At 39.9% G+C, this 25,227-nt stretch overlaps 1 protein-coding gene across 2 annotated transcripts in view; it reads left to right on the forward strand.

Annotated features, from left to right (window-relative positions):
• LNPK (lunapark, ER junction formation factor) overlaps positions 1-24,873 on the forward strand; it is a 77,938-nt gene extending 53,065 nt beyond the window's left edge. For both annotated transcript variants that reach the window (XM_039495501.1, XM_039495502.1), the window contains exons 10-13: positions 6,428-6,533; positions 7,300-7,370; positions 9,373-9,543; positions 23,887-24,873. In XM_039495501.1, coding sequence (XP_039351435.1) covers positions 6,428-6,533; positions 7,300-7,370; positions 9,373-9,543; positions 23,887-24,086 — 548 coding nt within the window. In that variant the 3' untranslated portion in view covers positions 24,087-24,873. The remainder of the gene's footprint in view (positions 1-6,427; positions 6,534-7,299; positions 7,371-9,372; positions 9,544-23,886) is intronic.
• The last annotated feature ends 354 nt before the right edge of the window (positions 24,874-25,227 follow it).

Consider the following 25,227-nt stretch of genomic DNA (forward strand, 5'->3'; position numbering starts at 1 on the left):
TAGGATGTGATGTTACCACAGCTAGATTCCAGAGGATATTAACCTCTGTGACTAGTTGTTTCATTCCTATACCAGTCTAGCAGATATTTTTTGGTAATGAGGCTATGCATTTTCCCTATGTGGATATCTTTTAAAGCTTGTCAAGCATCTATTAATATATATGTACCCATTGCCTTTCACATTACCTATAGCTATAGTGTGATTTTCAGCTTCCTCATTATTGTGACTGATTAGCCCTCTTCGGGGTTTCCATTAATGCTTGGGCAAATAACAAGAATTGTACTGGGGTGTATATTGATAATTAAAGATGATGGTCCCACAATATAAGCAAAATGCTTATCAGCCCAAATGTAGCTAACATATGTCTTTCATACCAGGTATATTTCTGTTCTATAGGAGCTAGTATCTCAATGCATAAGCAGTTGGTCTGAGTTTTGAATTCCTATGCTGACCCAAGGCGACTGCCAGTGCTATTTCTGTAGCAGCTAATTCCAACACAAAAGGTTGTGAATAGTCAGGCTGAACCAACACTGGAATTGAGGCTAATACCTGTTTCAATTTAGTGACTGCCTCAGTCACTTGTGGGTTCCATTCCCAACTACTACCTTTTAAAACTATATGAAGGGGCAACTATTTCTATCTATTCAGATATAAACTCCCAAGAGAAGCTTGTTGTTGGTTTTAATACAGTTTAACTTGGTAATTAAAAAACCATTTTAGAAAATATTCCAATAACCATTTTGCTAAATATTATGTTTTCTCTTTAAACATTTTTAACCAATTCATGTGGATTTTTGATGCTCCCCAATTGGCAAGTTATGCCACAAATATATAAACTCAGATTGTATTTGGTTTGAGGACTGAGCCATTCATAAGTTTTCCCCTGTATTTTGAGCACTTCAAAACACAGGTGCCTACAATATATAAACCAAAAAATTATAAAATAAACTTATAACTTATAAGCCCCTTCATTTTCAGTTTAAACAGATTTTTACTGAAAAATTCCCAAGTTTTAGAAAAAGTAGTATTTTGTTTTTTCTGATTTTCAACCTACTTTTGTATTCAAAATATACAAAAAAAACCAACCCTTGTTTTGTTAGGAAAATACAATACATTGCATGAGATATATGTATAATGATAATACATTAGTCTGTGTGTATATGCAAAGCTGCCTTTTGAAGTAAGACTATGTATTAGTCTAGAACAATGGTCACCAATCAGTCGATTGCAATTGACTGGTCAATCCTAGAGGATCTCCCAGCTGATCATGATCTCTGGCGGCATAGTGTGGCTGCCACTAAGGCAGATTCCCTGCCTACCCCGGCCCTACGCCACTCCCGGAAGTGGCCAGCAGCCCTGCAGCCCCGTGGGTGGGGCCGGGGTCTCCCTCCACGTGCTGCTCCTGCCTGCAAGCACCTCCCCCGCAGCTCCCATTGGCCGGGAGAGTTGTGTGGGGCGGGGCTCGCACAGAGGGACAGCGCACGTTGGCCCCTTCCGGAAGCGGTGTGGTACTGGGTAGGCAGGGAGCCTGCCTTAGCCTTGTTGCACCTGCCGCCGGCTGGGAACTGCCAGAGGTAAGTGCTGCCCAGCAGGAGGCAACCCTGAGTCCCCTCCTGGAGCCAGCACCCGAAACCCTCTCCTGCACCTGAACCCCCAGCCATGAGCCACCTCACAGTGCCAGTACCCCATACATCCTTCTGCGCCCAAAGCCCCAACACTGACCCCCTCCCAGAGCCAGCACCTTGTACCCTCTACTGCACCCCAACACTCTGCCCCAGACCAGAGCCCCCTCCTGCACCCAAACTCCCAGAACCCACACCCTGCACTCTACCATTCTGCAACATCTCAGAGCCCCCTTCTGCACCCAAACCCCTGCCCCAGGCTTAGTCCAGAGCACCCCCTCCCCACATGCTGCCCCCTCCCTACCTTTTTCTCTGTTTCTAGCACAAACAAATATATTTTCATGGATCCTTGTGGTGGGTGGCATCCACCACTGAATTTGTCCTTCCGTGACTTAACACAAACTTTTAACAATTAGAGAGGTCTATAATCTTTAGTGTTACTGCTGGCCAGCATTTTAGCAAAAAGGTTTATAGGTTGAGGGGGAATACAAATCAGAGTAGCCATTATCTTCTTCCCAAAGGTACAGATGGGACAAGTCCTCACTAGTACCAGTGTCCTTACGTTTCCTTAAATTTTCTATAGTTTGATTGCACTTTATATTCTTGGACATATTACTGTGTGTTCTGTCTTTCCATAACTGCACAATAACCAGTGTTGTGCTTAGTTTCTCACTGTCATAGCTCAGTGATTGATTTTTACCCAGAGCAAATACTGTAGTTTGTCATTTGATCATTGGTCACAACTTCTCTATTCTGTACTTTTAACTGTTTGCAGCATTCTTTAACTTGTCCCTCAGACACAAAATCATTAAATATACTACTTCCATATACAGTTCATGGGGAATTTTTATATTTCTTATTCCCAACTTTACTCTTAAGTCTTTTTAACTATGTCCCAAGGTTCTTCCTCGGCTAAGACTTTTCTGTCAGATCCCTCAGTGGCAAATTATATTAACATAGCAACAAAGAGTCCTGTGGCACCTTAAAGACTAGCAGATGTATTGGAGCATAAGCTTTCGTGGGTGAATACCCACTTCGTCAGACACATGTTGCTTTCTACAGATCCAGACTAACATGGCTACCCCTCTGATATATTAACATACTCTTCCATTATGATTATGAGAACTTACTTTCTTGTCTCGGTGTTGGACAACACCATGGCTGGAGGCCAGGGCACTGTTCTCTACAGCCTTCCAAGCCTTGATAGTATCTGGAGACTTCATAATCCTGAAGAGCCAGAAGTGGGAACACGACATCATGGACTCATGCCACCGAGGGATGCCAATGTTGGATATCAAAGTGGGAAACTGAATCACCCAATTTAGGCTTAATCAGTTTTTGCCTTTATACAATTTCAAACAGAAGTATTGTCACTTATAATGTCTGAACATATGCTTATGCCAATAACAGACAAGATGGAATAGGTAAATGGGCCCAAATGGCTGCATTCCAGGGCACTGGAAAGTTCTTTTTCCTTCCATGATGATCATCACCTTCTCTGATCTGTTGGTCTAGTCCTTCAGTCCTATTCCTGCAGTTTCTGGTGCAGTGTCTCTCTAATTTCGGCTTTGTTCACTTGAGTCTCTTATACATTTTTTACATTACAGATTACTTAATTTTATCCACTAGGCTTTTACCACATCACCCCTTCATTTTTGTGTGTGCATGTAACCCATACAATATGCACGCGCAAACTTCAATTACCCAACTTCTGCATTTTTCCTGCTGGTTTTGCAGTTTTGGGGTCATGTCATTCTATGTCCAGGGGCGGCTCTAGAAATCGGGCTGCCCCAAGCAGCGCGGAGCGCTGCGCCGCCCTTCCCCGGTCCCGCGGCGGGTCCCCTCTTCCCGCGGCTCCGGTTGAGCTCCTGCCGGCATGCCTGCGGCAGGTCCACCGGAGCCCGGGACGAGCGGACCTGCCGCAGTCATGCCTGCGGGAGCTCAACCGGAGCCGCGGGAAGACGGGACCCGCCGCAGTCATGCCTGCGGCAGGTCCGCTCGTCCCGGGCTCCGGTGGACCTGCCGCAGGCATGCCGGCGGGAGCTCCACCGGAGCCAAATGCCGCCCCCCCGGGAAACGGCCACCCCAAGCGCCTGCTTGGCGCGCTGGTGTCTAGAGCCGCCCCTGTCTATGTCACCCTGTTCCTAGCTTTCCCAGAAAACTGGGATTTTATATTTATCATGACATATTTATGTATCTCTTATTTACATCTTCCAACATGACACATTATGTATCTTGCCAGCAATAATATCATTTTAAACAAAACAGCAATTTATATCAAAGAAGAATTGGCAAAACCACACTTATGCCAGGCAAGGCCTTGGCCTAAGTGTTACCTCATCTAAACCCATTCACTATCCATAATTACAAATTATTAAAATATAGCTTACAAAGCTCTTAATTTTACCATTTAGCAATTCTTCATTCTGTATTTCAGTAAACATATGTCACTTTTCTACCCCTTAATCTATTGCAGGAGTGGGGAGTTACAGAAAACACAATAACCCTTTTCTGTCAGCATTTTTATTGTCTTTAAACATAGGTTTTCAAAAGCCTTTTTCATTCAAAGTGTTGTTTTCTTTGTGAATCATTACCAAAAAAACTTCATCAGAAATTTTCCTGTGTTGCATTTTGAGGGATGTCTCAATTTTAGGGTCTTGACATTTAATGGTACTGTAACAGTACATTGTAGTTAAAGTTAGTTAACTTTGTTTACCTTAAAATTGGTTATTCATGAATCAACATTTTGGTTGTAGCTTTAATCTATTAATAAATGCTTTCAATTCAGATTTGTTAAACATAAAAGTTAAGTGTGGATGAAGTCTAAGTCAAAGCTTTTCATCCTTACCACCTGCATTGTTACCCTGTTTTCAAAAGCAGTTTGAGTTTTGCTGACTGATGAACTGCTTAAACTTTGGAACAAAAAAATCTTCAGTATAAAGTCTGCCCAGACTTTATAACTCACTTATGGGAAACTAGAAGAATGATATGGCAATGTAAGGTTTATTTCTGAAGATTAGAGAATTGCAAATTTCAGGGCATAGAACTATTTTGGGTTGGAGGCAAATTTCTCTTTAAAACATATACTACTACTCAGTGTGTTTATGTAGGCATCCAGTAATGGGAGAGGAGGTGGCTGGAAATGACAATAGTAAAATCTGTTCAGTATTTGTTATCAGTGTATCACAGGGTACCCATGTATTATTATTCATTAAGCTCTTGGCCAAATTTTGACTCTTGACCGCTAATGTGAGAGCTTGGGGAGATGGAATAATAATTTTTAATACTTGACGGGTTTTGTATAATTGAGACTACTTAGATTTGAAAAATTAATTTGACAAGAATTTTTCCATAATGTGGCTGACAACTTCAGGAGTAAGGAAGAGAAGAGTTAAAGCTACAGGAAATTTGCAGGTTTTTAAAGGTTGCATATGTCTTGTACAGCAGACCTGCTGTTCCCAAACTCTGGTCTATAGAGTTGGGTGGTCTTATTTCTATATGTGAGGGGAGACAAAAAGAAGCAAAATCTGATTGTGAGATTAATTCATTTGAGAGGACAAAACACTTATGAAAGATGACTACAAGTATGTAAATTCTTCCTCTTCGCTATTTTTTCATGTTGCATCATCTGCTATAGTTTCCAAAATGGAGATTTCATGATTTTAAATGAGAGGGAGATGATCCATAATATGGTATCTCTATTAGAGATGAAACTTCATTGAAGCAATGGTTGATAGGTTTTCTACCACAGGTGTTCATAAATGTCAAGTAATATTAATGGCAATGCAAAAAGTTAAGGCTTGCCCTCTAAAATAGTTTGGGATCATAAAGGTACTGTAATTTTTTTCTGTTTGATCCTTTAAATTAACAGAGAAGAATGCACCAGTAGCCTTCCCTAACTACTGTACTGCTAAACAAGATCACTCTCTTTAGCATCACCATACAGTGGTTTATTAATTTATTTGTTTTATAACAGCATTTTTGTGTTCAGTCTTGGGTTCCTCATCTGTTCTCTGCAGTACCATTTAGTACTAAGAGAGAATCTATTGTCCATTGTTGGTATTAAGATGCTGGTATGCAAGATCATATTTTTAAGATTCTAATTTTGGGCTATCTAGACTGACTTTGTCTAACCTTTTGGATTTTTGGTAATCTACATTTGAGGGGCAGGTGAACGTTTTCCCCCTAGTTTCTGTCTCGTCTGGCTAATATAGGCAGTGAGAGCAAAAGTGTTTTGAGGTGAGATCCCTTGTTCCAGCAAATACAAAAGCACCAGTGTGTGCTTGTATATTTACACCCACTGTAAGCACCCCTTTACGCTGACAGCATGGTGTTAAAGGGCCTTAAGATAAATGAGAATTGGGCATGTTGTGTGTTCATACTCATTCCTTCAAATGTTCTTCAGTTTACAAGGGTGGATTTTTGCTTTTTAATAATCCTTTTCCTCAAAGATTTGATTTTTGAACAAGTTTTTAGTATTAAACTTACCAGTATTTTTAAATAAGTGATTTAGAAATCATAACTTTAAGTCCACATTTAGTAACTGATAAAACTGAAACATTCAAACAGCAAGAGCAATTGAATTTTAAGAATGACATATTGAAGAAAAGAAAACTAGCTGCAGTCCGACTATGTTGGGCTTGATCTAAAGTGGTACAACTTCCCTAGTGGATTTCACAAATGTGACAGTTTAGAAATACTGCACATATTAATACACTGTATTAGCATGTACAGTAGAACTAGTGCATTATGTAGTAGGACTTTGTAGTTAAAAGTCAATTCATTATGTTTACTTCATTTGTTAGGTCTCCATCCACCAGGCCCTCCTTTAGCAAGACCTATTCTTCCTCGAGAAAGGGGAGCTTTGGATAGAGTTGTTGAATACTTAGTTGGTGATGGTCCACAGAACAGGTAAAATTTTGCTAATGATATTAAGTAACAAAGCACATACACAATGAGTTGAAAGTCTGGTTTTTGTTTGTGCAGGATTAGATATTCTAGAATTCTGCTGCTTATGTTTATTGCTGGCTTTATATACAGTTTTCCTAATGAAGTGGCTCTCTAATGCCTCACCGGAACTCTTTTGCCCCACTCTCAGAAGCGTAAACTCTAGCACGAGCAGTTTTAAAATGATAGTTTAATTCATTCTCCCTCTCACACTTCAATAAGGCTTTTCTTTTTCACTAGAGCACTATCACCTAAAAACATCCAAGACTTAATTTCTTTTCATATGTCATCTTTTTAATTGCTTATAACTAATTGCCTGCTGAACTGTCCCAAACCCACTTGAGCTGGCCTGCGAACTCTGTTAGAGGAGCTATTAATCAGATCATTGTATTTCACCATAAAAATTGAATTACCAGTATTTTTGATGTGGCTTCTATTGAGTCTAGTATGAAACAGATGCTTAATTTGCAGCTATATGACAGGTTACGCGCTAGCCATCTTGGTTTAATTCTTAAGATGATGATTAAAAACTTGTCTTTTTCTGATGTATAAGTGAAGAGACCCTGCTAACTAGTACATTTTTCATAAATGGATTGGGCATTACTTGTTAATAATATTTTAAATATATTAAAAGTTTCTCAGCTTAAATACTATACAGCAGTTCCATTGTCTCAATACTTAGCTTCAACTTAACACCTGTATTTTTACTCCTTTTTTTTTTTTTTTGTAGGTATGCCCTTATATGTCAACAGTGTTTTTCTCATAATGGTATGGCTCTGAAGGAGGAATTTGAATACATTGGTAAGAACTAACTTGCATAGTCTGTTCTTTTTAAAAAAAAAAAAATTACTTCTCAAATACAAGTTTTGTACTTCATTAGAGACTGTTGCAGCACTGTAACATTTTGATTCTAGTTAAGTTCTTAGTACAAGCTAAGAAATGCTACTTATGGTAATTTACGATTCAGTAGCTTAGGATACATTTTAAGTTTTAAAAAAGTACTTTATTACAACTTTCAGGCTGAGGATATTGTGTGTGTAAAACTATTCAGGAGAAATAAGCCTCTTCCAAAACATCCTTGAGAATCACTACGGGCTATGAATAGTTCTCAGAAGGGTTTTATAGCTAAAAACTATCGGACATTAAAGTGCTTCGCTTTACCAGAACTTAAAGAAAATCTTGTTTTGGCAAGAAGATCTCAGGGAGGCATCAAAACAGGAGTAGGAACAAGCCCTGGAGGTTATATGTCAATTTATGGCTGACAATAACTTAAGACAGACACAGTTCTTTATTGAACACAGATGATGTACAAAAGAGGCAAAATAAAACTACAGTAAGTCTAATGTGTAAGAAATAGTTTCAGACATCTCTTTTCTTTCCACTGTGCATGGGGGCCTGTCTCTCTGTTTGGGAGAAAATATACAGCACAATAGGCAACAATTACTTTATTTCTGATTGATATTACAGCATGCATGCTATGTATCAGTCTGAGCAACAAACAGTCAAAATGTGCAAGAAAGAGACTTTTGTTTGGTCTTTTGTAAAAGTGTATTTTAAATTATTGGACAGCATTTAATGTTTTTCCAACACAAACGTGGCTTTCCTTACTAAATACCACAAGAGCAGGTTATTTTTCAAGTAATAATGTAGTCTCCCATCGAGTTTGATGGATGAGCTCCATTTAAGGACTGTAGACCTACACAAATAATTTTTCAAAGTGGTAGCAAGTTGGTTGTAATTCTCTCATCCTTTTTGGCCATTTTGTTTTGCTGGTGCAAATGGTCGGTCAAACAAAGATGCAGCACTTTGTGAGGTGCAGGAGAAACAATTGAGACAATCATATGCAGATCCCATTGATGGCCAAAGTGACCAGGGCCTTGAGCCTGGGCTGTGCCAGTTTCACTTGCTAAGATCACTGCAGCCTGAAGAAGAGAGTGGCTGCTCCGCCAAAGTCTGTGGGCCATGACTGGCTAGCTCCGGTTTTAATACAGAGTATGTCTTCTCCTAGACGAGCTGCCTACTGGGGCTAGGAGTCTTGTCTACTCCTGCAATGGACTGCTTTTTGTCTGGTCCCTAGTCTTTGACCTGGCTGGCTGGAGTGGTCCTACCAGAAGTTAAACTCCTGCTAGCATAGCTCTCCAGTTCATGAGAACTCTCAAGTCTTCCCACCACATCAAGGTGTAGCCCTCAGGGAAGGAAATGACTACGTAATAATTGACAGAATAATTTAAAGGCAATGGATATCCATACTGGACTATTAAAAAACCCAACAACAACAAAACCCCCAAAAGAATGGTCTTGTATTATAAATCTTTAAGTATCCTTTTCTTCCATACACAATCTGTCAACAACTCCAAATCACAGATGAAAGATTCAGTTTATGCATTTGGCAATACTTTGTGTATCATGAGGTGCATGTTTTGTTGATGTTTGTGACAGCCCTAATAATGCTTACCAGAAGTGTTCACAAGTAGCAGCAGCAGAGCTGAAAGGGAACATGCATTCAACTGCGCACAGAGGAAAATGGAAGAAGTATAGAGGGGCCCAAGTAGGTTCGGTGGTGATGCTCTTAGGCCTGAAGTTGGAAGACACGCTACATAGCTCTATTAACCAATTTTTTAAAACTATTTTTAATTTAAAAACAAAAGTCCTTTAGTGTCTTTATATTGTCACACTGCTTTATTTTTCTGGAAACTCAAAGTTTTATTTCTTGGGAAATATGTATCTGAATACTAGTATGTTGAGACTTGAAGTCAACTTAGTGAGATTATTATTATGTATGCTTTTGTAAACCTGTGTGCAGCATTTAGGTGTGCATACTGCTTTTTCCTGAATCCTGCAAGAAAAACTAGACCGCAAGCTCCACGACTCCCAGACTTCAGTTGTGAAAAGAGGCAGCTAACAGAATTGCCGACTACGGTTGGACCTTTGCATTCTGGAGGGGTAAAACTACAAGAGAATCCACCAAGGGAAGGTGTGTACTAATCCTGTGAAGCTTGCCATTATTAATTTTTCACTGGAATCCTTTTGTCACTACTCTTCTTGGTTCAGCCTTTTTCCCTTAAAGTGCAGCAGTTTTTAAAGCATTCTAACTTTTTTGTTCTCCTGTAGTGTGTGTATTTTGCATTGTTTGTTCCTTAGTGTTTGTAGTTTACTCTTCATCTGCATTGCTGAAGGGTTTTTAGCCATACAACTCCTTAAAATTCAGTCTTACTTCATTCATGTCTGGCAAGTTTATTTTCCCTTTGAAAATACTGCCTAATGAAATCCCTGGTTTTTTAATCATTGATAAACAAATAGCAAACCTAAACTGTATATTATGTGCATAGTTAACAAGACAATCTGTCCCTAAGTGGTTAAATTTCACTGTTTTTTCAGCAGGTCATTTGGTTGAGGTGGGCTGAAATTCCTGCCTTTGTTCCTTAAGTTAGTTTTGCTATTTTCCCCAGGGCAGGAAAATCTAGTAAAACTGCCTTGCTTAAAATCAAGAGTTCAAAGACAAATTGTCAATTTTAATTTAACAAAGTTCCTTTTGAGAAGTTTTATAGTCTGCAAATACAGTAGGTGTCTAGTGTTCAGCCAACAAGAAGATGCAATGTTTTCAGGAGAGTTTAGAAAATAGTTGTAATTAAAACCAAAGAATCTTCAGTTAGTAAGTAATCAAAGTCAAGTCTAAAGAGGTATGGATTTCTCTACGGTTCGGTTCAAACCAGACAAGATCTAAAGCATGTGGGGCTGGGTAGTACGGAGCAATTCATGTCACTATGTCCTTAGCTGAAAAGGTTTAAAAGGCAGCTGACTACAGGAAATAGTTCTAGTAGTTTAACAAATAAAACTCCCTTCCGTTGTAATCTTTTCATGTTGGGGACAGAGTGGCATTGTCTTTCACTTTGTATGTGGCATGAAGAGGCAGGGTGATCATCTTTGCCATTGCACAGAGGACAGATTAATAAATGTGGGGTTTTTTTGTAGTGATGTATTAAGATCATTAATGGCTTAAACTGGTAAAAAATGCACACAATTAGTGTCTAATTACTTGCTAATAGTGCCCTGAGTTCTCTAAAAATACCACTTGTACAGAATTCTCATTACTGATGTCTCCTGCCTCAGCATGAGTCATGTGAGAAACTGCCTCTAGGTCTTGAGAAGTTTGATCCAGTGAGGCACCTGCAGGCTGGCTTGAGAGCTCTAACTTACTGAGTATGCTCCAACTTCAGGTACCTCAGGGTATGTCTACACCGCAAAGGAAAACCTGAAGCATGGAGTCTCAGAGTTCAGATCAATTGATTCGGGCTCCTCGGCTTTGGGGTGTGGGGCTAAAAATAGAGGTGTAGACATCCCATTCGAGCTGGGACACAGGGTCTACCACCATCCACCCTCTCTGGCTTCCAGAACCAGGGCTCCAGCCTGAGTGGGGATGTCTACACTGCTATTTTTAATCCCACAGCCTGAGCCAATTGACCTGGGCTCTGAGATTTGGCACTATGAGTTTTTCTTCACAGTGTAGACATAACCTTATTAGAGGCTCCAGAACATTCCAGACAGTTCCTTTCTGATTGGTCAGTGAAGGAGCTGCTCACTGGCTCTGATGTGGGAGTGCCTCTTGCTGCTTTAGCCCTTATTCAGGTCCTTGTTGTGTTCTCCAGTTTCTAGTCAATCCTACTTAATCATAAAGTCATAGAAATGCAGGGCTGGAAGAAACCTTGAGTTGAGGCAGGACCAAGAAAACCTACACTGTCCCTGACAGGTGTTTATCCAACTTGTTCTTAAAAGTGATGGGGATTTCCCATGCTCCCTTGGTAACCTCTTCCAGAACTTAGCTACACTTATAGTTAGAAAGGGTTTTCTAACATCTAATTTAAATCTCTCTTACTACAGATTAAGCTGAAGGGGGAACAAAGAGTAGACATGGAGAACAATTGGATAGACTCAGACTTTAAGGTCAGAAGGGACCATTATGATCATCTAGTCTGACCTCCTGCACAATGCAGGCCACAGAATCTCACCCACCCATTCCTGTAACAAACCCCTAACCTATGTCTGAGTTATTGAAGTCCTCAAATTGTGGTTTGAAGACCTCAAGCCCCATGCCCCATGCTGCAGAGGAAGGCAAAAAACCCCCAGGGCCTCTGCCAATCTGTCCTGGAGGAAAATTCCTTCCCGACCCCAAATATGGCGATCAGTTAAACCCTGAGCATGTGGGCAAGACTCACCAGCCAGCACCCAGGAAAGAATTCTCTGTAGTAACTCAGATCCCACCCCATCTAACATCCCATCACAGACCACTGGACATACTTACCTGCTGATAATCAAAGATCAGTTGCCAAATTAATTGCCAAAATTAAGCTATCCCATCATACCATCCCCTCCATAAACGTATCAAGCTTAGTCTTAAAGCCAGATATGTCTTTTGCCCCCACTACTCCCCTTGGAAGGCTGTTCCAGAACTTCACTCCTCTAATGGTTAGAAACCTTCATCTTATTTATAATAGCCCTTATATTTGAAGACTGTTATTAGGACCTCCTTCAGTCTTCTTTTCTTGAGCCTAACATGCCCAATTTTTTAAAATTTTTTGCATTGGTCAGGTTAGGCTTCAGCCTGGGCTCAAGCATGGTCTTACGTTGCAGTGTAGATGAACTCTAAGGAAAGTGTAGGTCTTCTGCTTAACAAGGAAGGAGAGCTAATAACTGATGACATCAAAAAGGCTGAGGTGTTTAATGCCTATTTTGCTTCAGCATTCACTAATAAGGTTAACTGTGGCCAGATGCTTACCAATTAATATTAACAACAAGGAGGAAGAAACGCATGCAATTTGTCCATCTCTCCACTTTGTGTAGGATTCCTTTTTGATTTTTCATATAATTAAAGAGTGCCTGATGGAGCCATATTGGCTTTATTAGTCTTCCTAGCTTTCCTACCTTTTAATCTCTTTAGCCAAGAGGTTTCAGGCTCAGTCCTTAGTTGCACCCAATAAACTCTGGATGCAGCAAAGTGAAGGAACTCCAAAGTAGCTGTTTACAGCCCCCTCTTGCTCTTGAAGCTGACTGTAACTGTCCCCAGCATAGATTAGAGCAGCTCAGGGTGTAGTTGCTTTTATCTGTGAACTCAGTCTTCATAGAGGGAAAATCTTGCTAGTGAAGCAAACTGTCTTTAAAGACAATACCTTGTAATTCTGCTTCTCTGAAAAGAAGTATTTTTTTTCTTTGCATTTTCTCAGGTATGTTACATTAATATTCCTTATTATATTGAAATGTATTAAATATGGATCATCTTTCAATTGATTTTTTTAATAATGAAAGTCATGATGGCCATCAGTTTGATTTTACCAGTGTGATCTTGAGTTATATTAGTTAAACATTGAGTTCTTTATTGAACACAGACCCAGATCTTCCTGCTGCTATTGCACATAAAATTGTAAAGTATCCCTCCCTTGTATTAACCATTTCTTATTTTCCAAAGTTCCCTGATGATCTGCATTCTACACATAGAGAAGTCATTGATATAATTGAAAAAGGATTAAGGTGTTCTAAAACCAAACATGCAATCCAGATTGTCAATAAGTTAATTGTCAATAAGTAAAGTATGAAAGTATAATATATGTGCACCGGACTAAATTTTTAAAACAGGCTGGGATTTACAGAAGAAAGGAGTTAGGTTCCCAACATCCACTATTACTGGGATGTGGGCATCTAATTTCCTTATCTTCTGAAAAATCTTAGTCATATAATATACTAGATAAATGCTGTACCTACTGTCTTTTAATGCATTATAATGTATAAAACAAAATATTAATTCTCTAACTGTACTAGCCAAAAGAAAATGTTTTCTTGTACCCATATTAGATGGTTCACTATAGGTTGATGCTAATTTGTAATTTTGTCATTATGCACAAACTGACCATGACTTGATTCAAGGCATTTCATTTGAGCAGCCTTGTCTTATGAAAATAATACTCTCAATCTGTCAAAAAGCATTTTCAATAAGCCATTTTTTTTTGTCAGATCTAATTTATAGCATAAACTCTGCTTACAGGTAGTTTTAACCCATACTTGTTTTAAAGGGTTTAATTAATGTGACTCTGTAAACTTAAGCTACTAAGCTTTCCTTTTAATGAGGTATAAACTGTAAGCAAGGCTTTTGCAGATCAGCTATTAAGACGGTTCTGTCCTGGCAAAAAATGGCATATTTAATTATAATTACAACAGATGTTGGCAACAGGAAAGTAACTTCTACCAAAATGTTGGCACATTCAGAAACATGACTTGGATCAGTAACCTTGTTAAACCATAGCCTTGGAGTAAGGCTAATGTCATTACCAACATAGCAAAACCACAGTCACATAGGCAAAATGACTAACCACCTTCAGTAAAGATGACCAGATCCAATTCCCTCCCCTCCCTCTCCCTCCTCCCAGTTTTGTGTCCAAGTATTCACTAGTCTGCTGCATAATCTTTTATGGTCACAGACATAGGAGGATGGGGTTAAAGTACCTGTTGACACTAAAACACTAAGGTGATTGCTCTTCTTTTCTCCATGAAATTGCTTCTGCAGATCTCAACTCGATAGAGATTAGCCAGCAGAGATGTTCCTTAGGAAAACTAGTTGAGCAAATTGCTCTCACATGCCTACCATCTTATCTTGCAGTTGAATCAAAAGACTAGTGCTTAGTAAATGTTTGAATTGAGCTCCAAATGGCAGCCTCAATATATCTCAGTAATTGAGAAATTCATTAGGGAAACCCTGGTAGCTGCCTTCCCTCTAGTAGATTAAAACCTGAGTCATTTTAGTACTAAATCTCCAACAGAATTTTTAAGAAGCAACAAAGCACAGTTTTATCCATTTTGCTCATCTGGTTTCATTTGAAGACAGAGCACAGAGTGCTTTAAAGTAATCATGTGTAGTCTTCTCTTTCTCCTGTTAGTTGGGATCAGCAGCTGTTGTTCTGTGTCTCCAAATGTTCCTGTTGAGTGCATCATATTTAGTCCCTGTTGGAAAAAGCCAAATCCTGACACTGAAAATATTTGATAACCAAAAATAGAGCATTATATCCAATTAAAAATGTAGAAAGGCAGCAATGTGACAAATCTTGGAAGATCTGTGGCTCTGATTTACTTGACCTTGAGCAACTGGGATTTCAACCTGAGTATGGCACAGAATACTTTATTGCATTGACAACCACCTGATGCAAACAGATCAGGTGTTCATTGTAAGATAGGCCTCAATCAGCTTTTTAGTACCTTAAATCATGAGGTGATGTTGAACATGCCCAGGATCTCTGGAGGGAATGGACAGGGTTGCATTTCATTGCCTTAGTTTCTTTATTCTTGATAGATAGTATTGGATTTGCTCTTAACCTCCCCCCACCCCAGGTGCTGTCATGGTATACCACAAGGATCTACTTTCTCATCTAGGGTGACCAGACAGCAAGTGTGAAAAATTGGGACAGGAGGTGGAGGGGTAATAGGCTTCTGTATAAGAAAAAGCCTCAAATATCGGGACTGTCCCTATAAAATCGGGACATCTGGTCACCCTATTCTCATCCCTCTTATTCATTGCATATATGAGGCTGCTTGAGTTAGTGACACCCAACTTTATATTTCACCAATCCAGGGAGTACGATTCAGTGATTTTCCTAGTGTCTGGGTGCAGTGAGAGTGTGCTGGTTGAGACTCAGTCCTGAGAAGACTCAGGTAATAATGGTAAGTTGCAGTAAGGAAGCAGACAAGCTGGCACACCCTGAATGAGTGTGAATCTACAAAACTTGTAACCAAAGTTTGTAGTTTGGTCTGATTAGATTACCAGCGGCTTTTGGATGATCAACTAGTGGCAGTGATAAGGGCTTTTTTTCCTCTCTGTATTTGATCAGGAGATAGAAGTCCTCTCTCTGATGCTGACCTTGTCCTTTGTTTCATGTTTTTGTCACCTGTACTACACCTCTACTTCGATATAACACGAATTCGAATATAACATGGTAAAGCAGCGCTCCATGGGGACGGGGCTGCGCGCTCCGGCGGATCAAAGCAAGTTCAATATAACGCGATTTCACCTATGACACATTAAGATTTTTTTTGCCTCCCGAGGACAGCGTTATATCGGGGTAGAGGTGTACTGTAATGTGCTCTTCAAGGTGGTCATACTTAACATTTGTTTGGAAGCTGAAACTAGTGCATGGTTCATCAGCATGCTTCATAAGTGTGGTATCTTGTGGCCAACATGTGACACCTGTGCTCCGCTATCTGCACTGGATGCCTATTGGCTTCCAGGCAGAGTTTATGGTGTTGGTTTTGACCTATAAGGCCCTAAACCTAAATGGCCAAGGACCTTCCTGTCTCCTTATACCATACTGCCACAATTTGAGATCTGCATAGGTACTCAATTTGAACCTTTAGAGAACAGGCTGCTGGCAAGGCATTCTCTGTGAAGTCTTTTGGGAAAGCATCCTCCTCCCAACCCCCCCCAGTACACAGCTTCATTCTAAAATAACTCAGATCTGACCCAAGCATCCTACAAAGTTCCTCTGAGTTGATATTTGGGTAGAGCTGTGATCGTAGGATTTTTGTTGGGCAGATAATATGTAATGTGCTGACTAGTGACTGGTGCATGGAAGAATTCTGCTATTTTGATTTTCTTTTTGTAATTGGCTTTTGTATTTGCTTTTAGCTGATGGTAAAGGCACCCATAGCCCCCAAGTGGACAGTCTTTTTTAAATTTGAGTTTTTAAATAAAACAAAATTGAGTCATTTTAACAACAGAAATCTAATCTCCTCTCCCCAAGGAGATCATGTCTTGGAAGAAACAGTGGAAGCAAAACACATTGATTTATGTAGAAGTTTCTGACCACCTTGGATGCAAAAATGTATCTTGAGGATTTAAAGCCATGTTGTCTTTAGGAAAAATAGTGTAAGGCTGAAGAAGAACCCAGTAATCTTAGTAGTATTGCTAATGTGTCTGAAAGGAACATGTAAAATTAATGAGAACCGTACAAGTGTTCCAAGAGTTGATAGGATTATAAATTGGGAGATAAAAATTAGTCAGTTTACTATGGGATGGGAGAAAGCAGATAAGCCATACTAGCTGCTGAGAAGCCATCCTAAACTTCCGTTTTTCACTGTTTTTTCCATTTTCAGTGCTCAAAAATGGGACAGAAACCTTTTTCTCTGAGGATAGTTGGAGTAAAACTTCTGCCCCAATAAAGCTCTAGCTCTAGTTCCATGGCTTCTGTCTGACAGGGACATGAGTTATCCATTAGAAACTTGTTATAAGAAGGATCCCGGAAAGGAGATTAGGTTTTGATGTGCCATTAACTCAATATAAACTTTAACTTCCAAGACATATCAATCAAAGATGATTGCAGTGCTGGAAAATATTGGAACAAATAATCCAGAAAGGTAGAGAAAGTCAAGGAGTTTTATATGAGCTCTAGGTCCCTTATCCTATCTTAAGATTGAAATTTTTTTTCCCCATAGAGATTTTATTGCTTTTCTTACATATCAAAAGTGGAATAAAAACCATTCAATTCAAAAATCTGTATACACGCCCACACATGGGCACATCCCATACAATTCACTGCCAAAGTTCAGAAATGCTGCCTCACTACGAAGGGGACCATGGTTTGGGTATCTGATGTTTTGAGATTGCAAAGACTATCTTCCATGAGGTGGCTGCTAGAAACAAAAAGATGCTCAAAGTTTTTTTTGTTTTTTTTTTAATGGCAGTTGGGGCAGGCCAGGAGATAGGCCAATGTGGCAGATGATCTGATATCTTTATTTTTCCAGGGTCATCTATTTTACCTGCTTTAAAAAAAAAAAAAAAAAAGAGTCATACCCTTCAAAAGGGAGATTCAGAAATGTAGACTGAAGTTCGGCAGGCAACTATGCATGTCTCTAAGACTAAGTACTGACCCCATTGTTTGGCTACCTACCAGATGCTCCAGAAGAATAGACACTGGTTCAAATGTCAGATATGTTTTTTGAGATACTTGCAGCAGAGACATAGTAACTACTATAGGGGAATAAATCTAGCTTGGTCTGAATGACAGCTCAGAATGACTGATCAAGAAACTGGATCTGAAAGCAAACTTTGTCGGCAAAGAATTGGCTTGTCTCTTAACCAGTAAGGCTTAACCAGTATCCTCTAGCTCTGTAAGAGAATAGCACTAGGGCACCATTTCTTAAACCCGTAAGTTATTTTCTTTGGAAGAATAGTATTTCTGCCCCCAGATGTCTTATGTGCTTTTTTTCTTCAGACCTCCTGACATTGGCACAGAGGACTGAGGAGATGAATCAGCTTTTCTTGGATTCAGTTATTTCTAATACGACTCTTTTTCAGTGTAAAAATGTCCTAAGTTGTTGACCCTTTTACTCAGTTCAGTCTGACTTGCTGAGGAGCTCTCATCTACCTCTTTGGCAGAACTGTAAAGGGCATATGGATGCAATTGCTGTGTAAATGTTAGGCTTTCTTCTTCAAGAAAAACTAAAATGTATGTATTCCTTCCTTCCTCATGGTATAAAAGCCATGCACACGGAATACCTGTGAGACAAATATCCCTCAGGCAGGTATTTGAGACACTGGAAAGTGCATTCTTCACTAGTGCACATTTCTAAAAGTCAGATTATTTCACTGGGTCTGCTACAGTGGAGAAGAAAACCTAGCCTTTGAGAAAATTCATATAAAGGTCAAAAACTTGAAGTTACTTTAAGACCTTTGGTTGCTAAGCTATCCTGCATTGTACCAAGAATAATAAAAATAACAATGTTTGCCCAATGCAAAAGAGCAGATGAAGTTTCTGAGATCACTTCTGTCAGTGGAAGGAACAACTAAAGAAATGATTAGAGGGTTGGGGTATGTGTTAGTGTTATGCCTCTGTTCAGAATGTTTCCAAACTAGGTGACGCATGCACTGCCCTTCATGCTTTTACTACTAGTAAAAGTTCTGTAGTTTGCAAGTCAGGGCATGAGACTCTTTAAAGCTGGGAGTTGAAGAGTTGATTTAACCCAGTAATCCTTATTTAACCGGTGGCTGGTTCTTCAGAACATTTAAAATTCACTTAATAAAGAGACTCCATACATCTCCCCAAAATGTGCACTTTGGTAGTATGAGGTTTGCCAGTCAATCTAAATGTGACACCATGGAGCTGACTACATGATACAATGCTGATGTCACATGGTCTATAAAACTGAAACCTGGCATTCTGCGTTGAAAATAGACATTTTTGCTTTGTGTATAACTAGATGAAAACTTTCAAATATTACCTTCCTGTGTCACACTTCACTCTTAGTGAGTAAGACATATGCATCCCCGGACTCTAACTTGAAACTTTTTGGATGGCCTTTATTATTTAGCGTGAAATACTGTTACTACCAGATAAAGCACAGTAAAATGCAGAAAAGCTTGTGTATACAGTAACTTGTTCACATATCTTTTATGTATATCTCTGAACTGTAGTTCTGCTGCTCCATTCTTGTCATACAGAATTGATATCCTGTGGAGTGCTAGGTTGAATTGAATTAAATAAACTTGTTTCACTTTTGATAACCCAGGTTTTCAGAGAATTTTTTAATTTGAAACCATTTAATCATATACAGATTTTTCTAGTTCAGAAAGGGTTAAATTCCCTTACTTCTAAGCCTTTGTGAACAGAGTTATGAAAAGCCAGAATTCTTGAAATTTTGCTGCTAGTGCTGCTAGGATTCCTTGAGTGTAGAATTACAGGTGGCTGGATGCCATCACTGTTGCAGAAGTGTTACAAAAGTCTCTTGCTTCAGAATTTGAGAGACTAGGCAATGGATTGTTTCTCTGTTCTCTCCTTTTTCCCTCTCCTTCCTCCTGCTGTTCCTCCCCACACTCAAAATCTAAGAATCTGGTTTCATGTGTTGCTACCACAGCTTCTTAAAAAATAAATAGTTGCATTTTAGGTTGTAGGGGGATTCCTTTCCATTTGATATTTTCTTATTACATGATTTTTGTGAACTCCCTAATAACAAATGCCTACCACCTTAGTCAAACTGTGAAATCATAATATAGTTAGCTCGCTGGGTGTTGTGGGAAACATTCCCTACTGCAAAGGTAGGACAGTTGACTTCATTAGCTGATTGTGAAGAAGGCTCTGTTAACATGTTTTTGTTAAATACTAAATGCTAAGCAAGGATATTAAGAAATGCATGGCTGTTGGGATCAGGTTTTTGTTAAGAGCGCTATAATATGTTAATGGCTTTGACATATTAAAATCCATCTTAAGCAGTCTATAACAGTTGTGTGGAAGGCTGATATATGTAGGTGTATTTTCCTTCAATTAAATCAATCAAGGCTAATTGCTAATACCCAAAGACTTCAAGTAAATAAGATATTTGCATTGTAATATTTTGTCCTTTTTTATTTCATTTTCAGAGTTTTATCCCTCTATAATTACAGCTTTTACTAGCAGTTAAATTGTTACTGAGATCTAAATGATTTTAGACATTTACATTAATCATAACCAATTTTTTTATAATGTAAAATTAAAACCTTGTATTTGCACATGAAAGCTTTAAACATCAGAGTTTGTTATATAATAGGTGGAGCTGTTATAAGACTCTGGTTTTAGTTGCATATAACTTTGCCAACTTTTAAGCATTTATGCTGAAATTTTTTATGCATAGTGTCTCCTCAGGTTGAATATTTTTTGAAAGTTTCAGCTCAAACAGTTCAGCCCTTTGCCAGAATTATTTTTAAATGATAAAAACTTACTTTTTACTTACCTTTTCACATCCTTGGAATCTTCTTTTGAGATCTCTAGTGTGCCCCTATGCTTCAGTTCAGGGGCTTGAAATTTGGCAGGGGAGTGGTCTCTGTATCAAGAATGTGCCTTTTGCTTTCCCTTTGAAAATCCACCCAAATTTGGCTGCTATAAGCTTTTGAAAAATTGCAGTTCACACATGCTCAGACTTCTTGGTGGAGCTGCAAAAATCTCCAGGCTACGGTGTGGCTGGGCACTGGAACTGATAGCAGGGGAAGAGTGTATCTCCTTTGCTTTCAGTGGCACTCCCACCCACTCTGGGGCCAGAGCCCATGCAGAAGAAAGGTACCTGACTTGAATGCAGAGAGGATAAGAACTGGGCAAAGAAAGGAGTAGATTGGAACAAGGAGTCTGAGACAGGGACTGAAGTAAGGTATGGAAGAAAATCTGACTGGGACAAGGAACCAGGGGGTGGGGTGGGGTGGGGGTAAGAGAGACAGACTAGATGAGGAGTCTGGGGAGAATAATTGGGACTGGGAAACCAGGGCGGGTGAGAAGGACTGGAGGCCAAGGAGGAGTGGAGAGGCAGATTGAATGAGGAGCCTGGAGATGAAACAGACTGGCTGGGCCACGAAACTGATGTTGGGATGAGAAGCCTGAGGAGTGGAGTCTTAGACTTGCTAGGGAATGAGGCTGGGATGGTGAAATGGGTGGAGAAGAGACTAGATAGGGACTGGGTAGAGGGACAGAGCAGAAGGAGTCAAATTGGAGGGAATGTGCAGAAGCCTGTGCCTGCTAGACCACACTCCCCTCTAGACCCTGGAATGGAATCCAGGATGCCTGAATCTCCCCATTCCTTTGCTGTCAGCAAATACCTGTGAACCCCCCATTAGTGTGTCTTACCACTCTGGTGCTGATCCATGTAGAGGATGACAGCCTTCTACTGCTACCATTTACAACATTAGCTCAAGTGGCAGAGATGAGCGTAGTGGCTTTAAAAAGTCCAGCCCTGCTGGTGAACCTCATGAGTGTCAGTATGATGCCATATAATGGAATTTGTTTTTATAGTTGGCTTTCTTAAAGACTTAGTAAATTATATTTAAAAAAAAAACTACATTAAAAGAATATTAAGGTTGCAAAGTTTAGCACTCAAAAGTTAGGAAATGCCAGAATTAAGGTTGTCTGTCCAACTTTAATCTGCCCCCTTGTTATTATATGATCACATAGTTTTGTCCAGAGGATCCCTGCCTCATTCAATGTGTAGGTTAAATGATGCCCAGCTAATGAGAAGTATTAAATATTTTGTTTCCTCCTCATTGTTCAGTTAGTGTCCCCATGCCTTTACTGCGCGGTATTGAAACTCTCCTCTGAAGACAAAATTATTAATTTGCTTGTGGGGCCTTTCTGTCGTGCTCATCACTATAGTATCTGTGTACATCACAAACATTAATGTATCTTCATAACGCCTATGAGAGATGAGATGGGAAGCTTGGAGATTAGTGGACACTTCTGACCTTAACTTTCAGTGCTCAACTTGAGCTGACTAGAATCTGATTTTTTCAGAGTACTTAACAGTTCATATGATCAGAGTACAGCTGTGGCTTCAGTTGCAGCTGTGAGTGCTCAGTCTTGCAAATCAGACTCAAATCTGGATCTCAAGTTGTGCATACAGAAAATAAAGAACACACAATTAATAACCACCTGTGAAAAGTTGGTTTAAGTGACTTGCCTAGCACTACACAGGAACTTTGTGTAGAGGCAGGGATAGAATGCAGTGTTTTCCCGGGCAGCATTCTTAACTGTGAGACCACCCTTTCTCTTCCTGCATCCCCTGCCTCGTTCATAACACACCTGGACTCTGGTCAGAGAGGCTAGGTGGACCCTGCAACTGTTGGCCAGTGCATGGGGCTTTCCATCCTGCACATCACCTGTTGTGCATTCCAGAAGCTGAGGGCAGCCTTGCTTCCTGCTTCTCTCGCTTTTCTCAAGTGAGTCCCTCACCTCTGCTGCTCCAAAACTCATCATTGGACCCTTATTCTGCAAGCCTCTCCAGCCACTCCCAACATGTTACTTGAGCTAACTGCACAACATCCAGCTAGGCTGCCTCCGAACCCTGCCCAGAGAACATCTGTATGTGCTCGTGCTTCATACTATCCACATCCTCACCTTTGTGTCCTGCCCTGACACCAAGTGGCAGGACCTGCTGCAACCAGAGGAGGGTGAGGAACCCTGGCGGGCCAGCCTATATTCCAGTCTGGTCCCACAGGCTGCCAGGGATATCAGTTGGTGGCTCCTCTGCAGAGCTGTGATCACAGGCATGTACCTGGTGCAGTTCACGAAATCCCATGATTCCTGCCCCTTCTGCAACGAGGAGGAGACCCTGGTGCACATCTCTGTGGAGTACATTGGGTTGCAGCCCTTCTTCCTCAGCAAGAGACTCTGGAGGAGCTGGTTCTGGCCACATTTTTTTCCAACACCACCTGATCTATGCACACCGCATCCATGGGCCAACAAAGTTGCAGGACCTCCTCATCAACCTCTTCCTGGTGCTGGCCAAGATGGCCATCCATCATTCCAGGAGGAGGAAGCTACACAGAGGGGTGTCCTGTGATAGTGGGGCCTATTTTCGATCCCTTTTCCACTCACGTCTTTGGGCAGAGTTCCTCTGGGCGGTGTCCACTGACTCCCTAAACTCCTTAGAGAAGCAGTGGGTGCTGTCTGGGGTTCTCTGCTTTGTGTCCCCCTCTGGATCTCTTATTCTTTACCTCTGACCTCACTCCCATGCCTGTTTTTTTTCATTTGTTATCCCCAGAAATCAACTGTAGTCTGGGCTCATTGGTTCCTCCCCCGTAGTTGAGGGGTTGGGCCTATAGTTATAGGCAGGCCTAATCCCCCCCTGCCAAATATTACACACCTTCTAGCTTCTGCAAGAGATGAAGCAGGGGTCCTGTGGATAAAATGATATGGGAACACAGAAAAATCAGATCCTAGTCAGCTCAGTTTGAGCTGCCCCAGCCCTCGCAGAAGCTGCAAGGGGTCCTACAAACAGCCTCCTTCATTGCCCGGCTCTGATTCAGTTCCAGAGTAGGGCTGTCCTGTCCATGGAATGAGGCAGGGGTCCTGTGGAAAAAATGGTATGTGAACACGTAATTAAAGACTATATCATAATGAATATGCACAAGGGTACTGAATTAAGGTTGCATAGGAAACCTTAATTCTGATTCTTAACTTTTGAGTAATTAAATTTGCAATTATAATAACGTTCTTGTGTGTAATCTTGTATCAAATGTGCTAGAATATATAAATGTCTACCTTGATAGTTATGAATTTTCAATATCTCTTCCTCCCATTGTCTACTTTTCTCTCCCCCCTACAAAACTCTGCAAATTCTTACTTTTGGCCTTACCATTAGAGAAATATCAACCCATTGCAAGTTGGTCCTGGTATTTATAAAGAATTTCTATACAATGACAGTACTCTAAACCTGTGATTAGAAAATGTTCAAGTCTAAGTCCCACACTTCCCTACAAACGTCAACTGTGTATTCAGTATTTCTGGAAGTGATCAAATGATTAATTTAATCATTTTATTTTTTTTCTCAGAACTCATAGAACAAGTTACACGTATTATTGAGGCAGACCAGATAGATGGTGAGGCATCGTGTACTGAGCAGCAAGGGGCTGAGTTATCTGAAGAGGTTGTGAAAGAAGAAACAATAAATGAAAGTGAACCTTCAGTTACGAAAATTGATTCTGCTGTTCCAACTGAACAAAGTGATAAGTCTGTCCCAGAAGCAGAATAAGTACTTCAAGTGCCTTCTGTAGCTAGTTCTTTTAGCTTTGTTCATGCCAGTTGTTACTCTTCAGGTGGGCTTTTTGAAAACTGTACAAATTAAAATCTCTCTTGAGCTCAGACTGCCTCACTACCACAGTACGTTGAAGCTATGTGCACTACTGGATATTGACAATAAAGCATGTATTCTTTCAATGAGCTAATGCGCTGCAGAATGTACAGTTGATTGAAGTCTAACACAATCACAGGTCGCTTTAGCTTAGTTTTGTATACTTGAGAACTAAAATTTACCTACAGGTTTATTTTCCATTTGCATACTAACCAAATGCATACTAAGTTTTAGGTTATTGAACAGAAGCTACAGTAATTGGCAACAACTTGTCTAGTGGAGTTTTGGTTTTGTGAACTTTTAGGATTTTTTTTTAATGTTTACCCATTAAAATGGATTGAGTGACTTTTAAATATCTAGATGTTTACAGGCTAAAATGTCTTTAGGCATTCAGCTTAAGCAGTATGGAAGTGTCATTATAACTGTAACAGCTTAGTCATTGTCTTAACTTTTTTGACAGAATGCAGTTAAACAGCACTAAGCTGTATAGTAACTCCTTTGGCAGATGGGCCAAAGGCACATGATATACAAAATTAGTTTGTGTTTACATAAGGTATAGGAAGTCTCTGCACTTGATTGTACTTGAATACTGAGTGTTATTTATACCTGTATAATAATGACAATATATAAGTGAATTTTGTGCCTTTGTGTTTTTTGTTAAAGGAAAATAAAGACTATCTAGCAGCAATAATTGCTTTGTATCTTCCAGAAATCATGGGAAAACTTTGTGCTATATAGCAACTATAACAGTTTATGGAGACTCTTGAAGGAATATGTCAATTTGCTTTATACAGAGCATGTATTTTAGTACTTATGTGAATTTGTTGGTAGAATTGAACTGGGCTGGTAATTAACCTAGAAGCTTTTTGTAGAATTATGTTAGTACATTCCACTGTTTTCTAAATGTGCCTAATTTACAGTTCCATTTTTTTTGGTTAACAGCACATTGAATTATTAAGGCCATGTCTACCCTTACCAGGGATCGACACTGCTGCAATTGATTTAGAGGGTCGATTTAGAGGGTCTAGTGAAGACCTGCTAA

The sequence above is a fragment of the Mauremys reevesii genome, linkage group 11, assembly GCF_016161935.1.
Source record: "Mauremys reevesii isolate NIE-2019 linkage group 11, ASM1616193v1, whole genome shotgun sequence".
NCBI classification, from domain to species: Eukaryota; Metazoa; Chordata; order Testudines; family Geoemydidae; genus Mauremys; species Mauremys reevesii.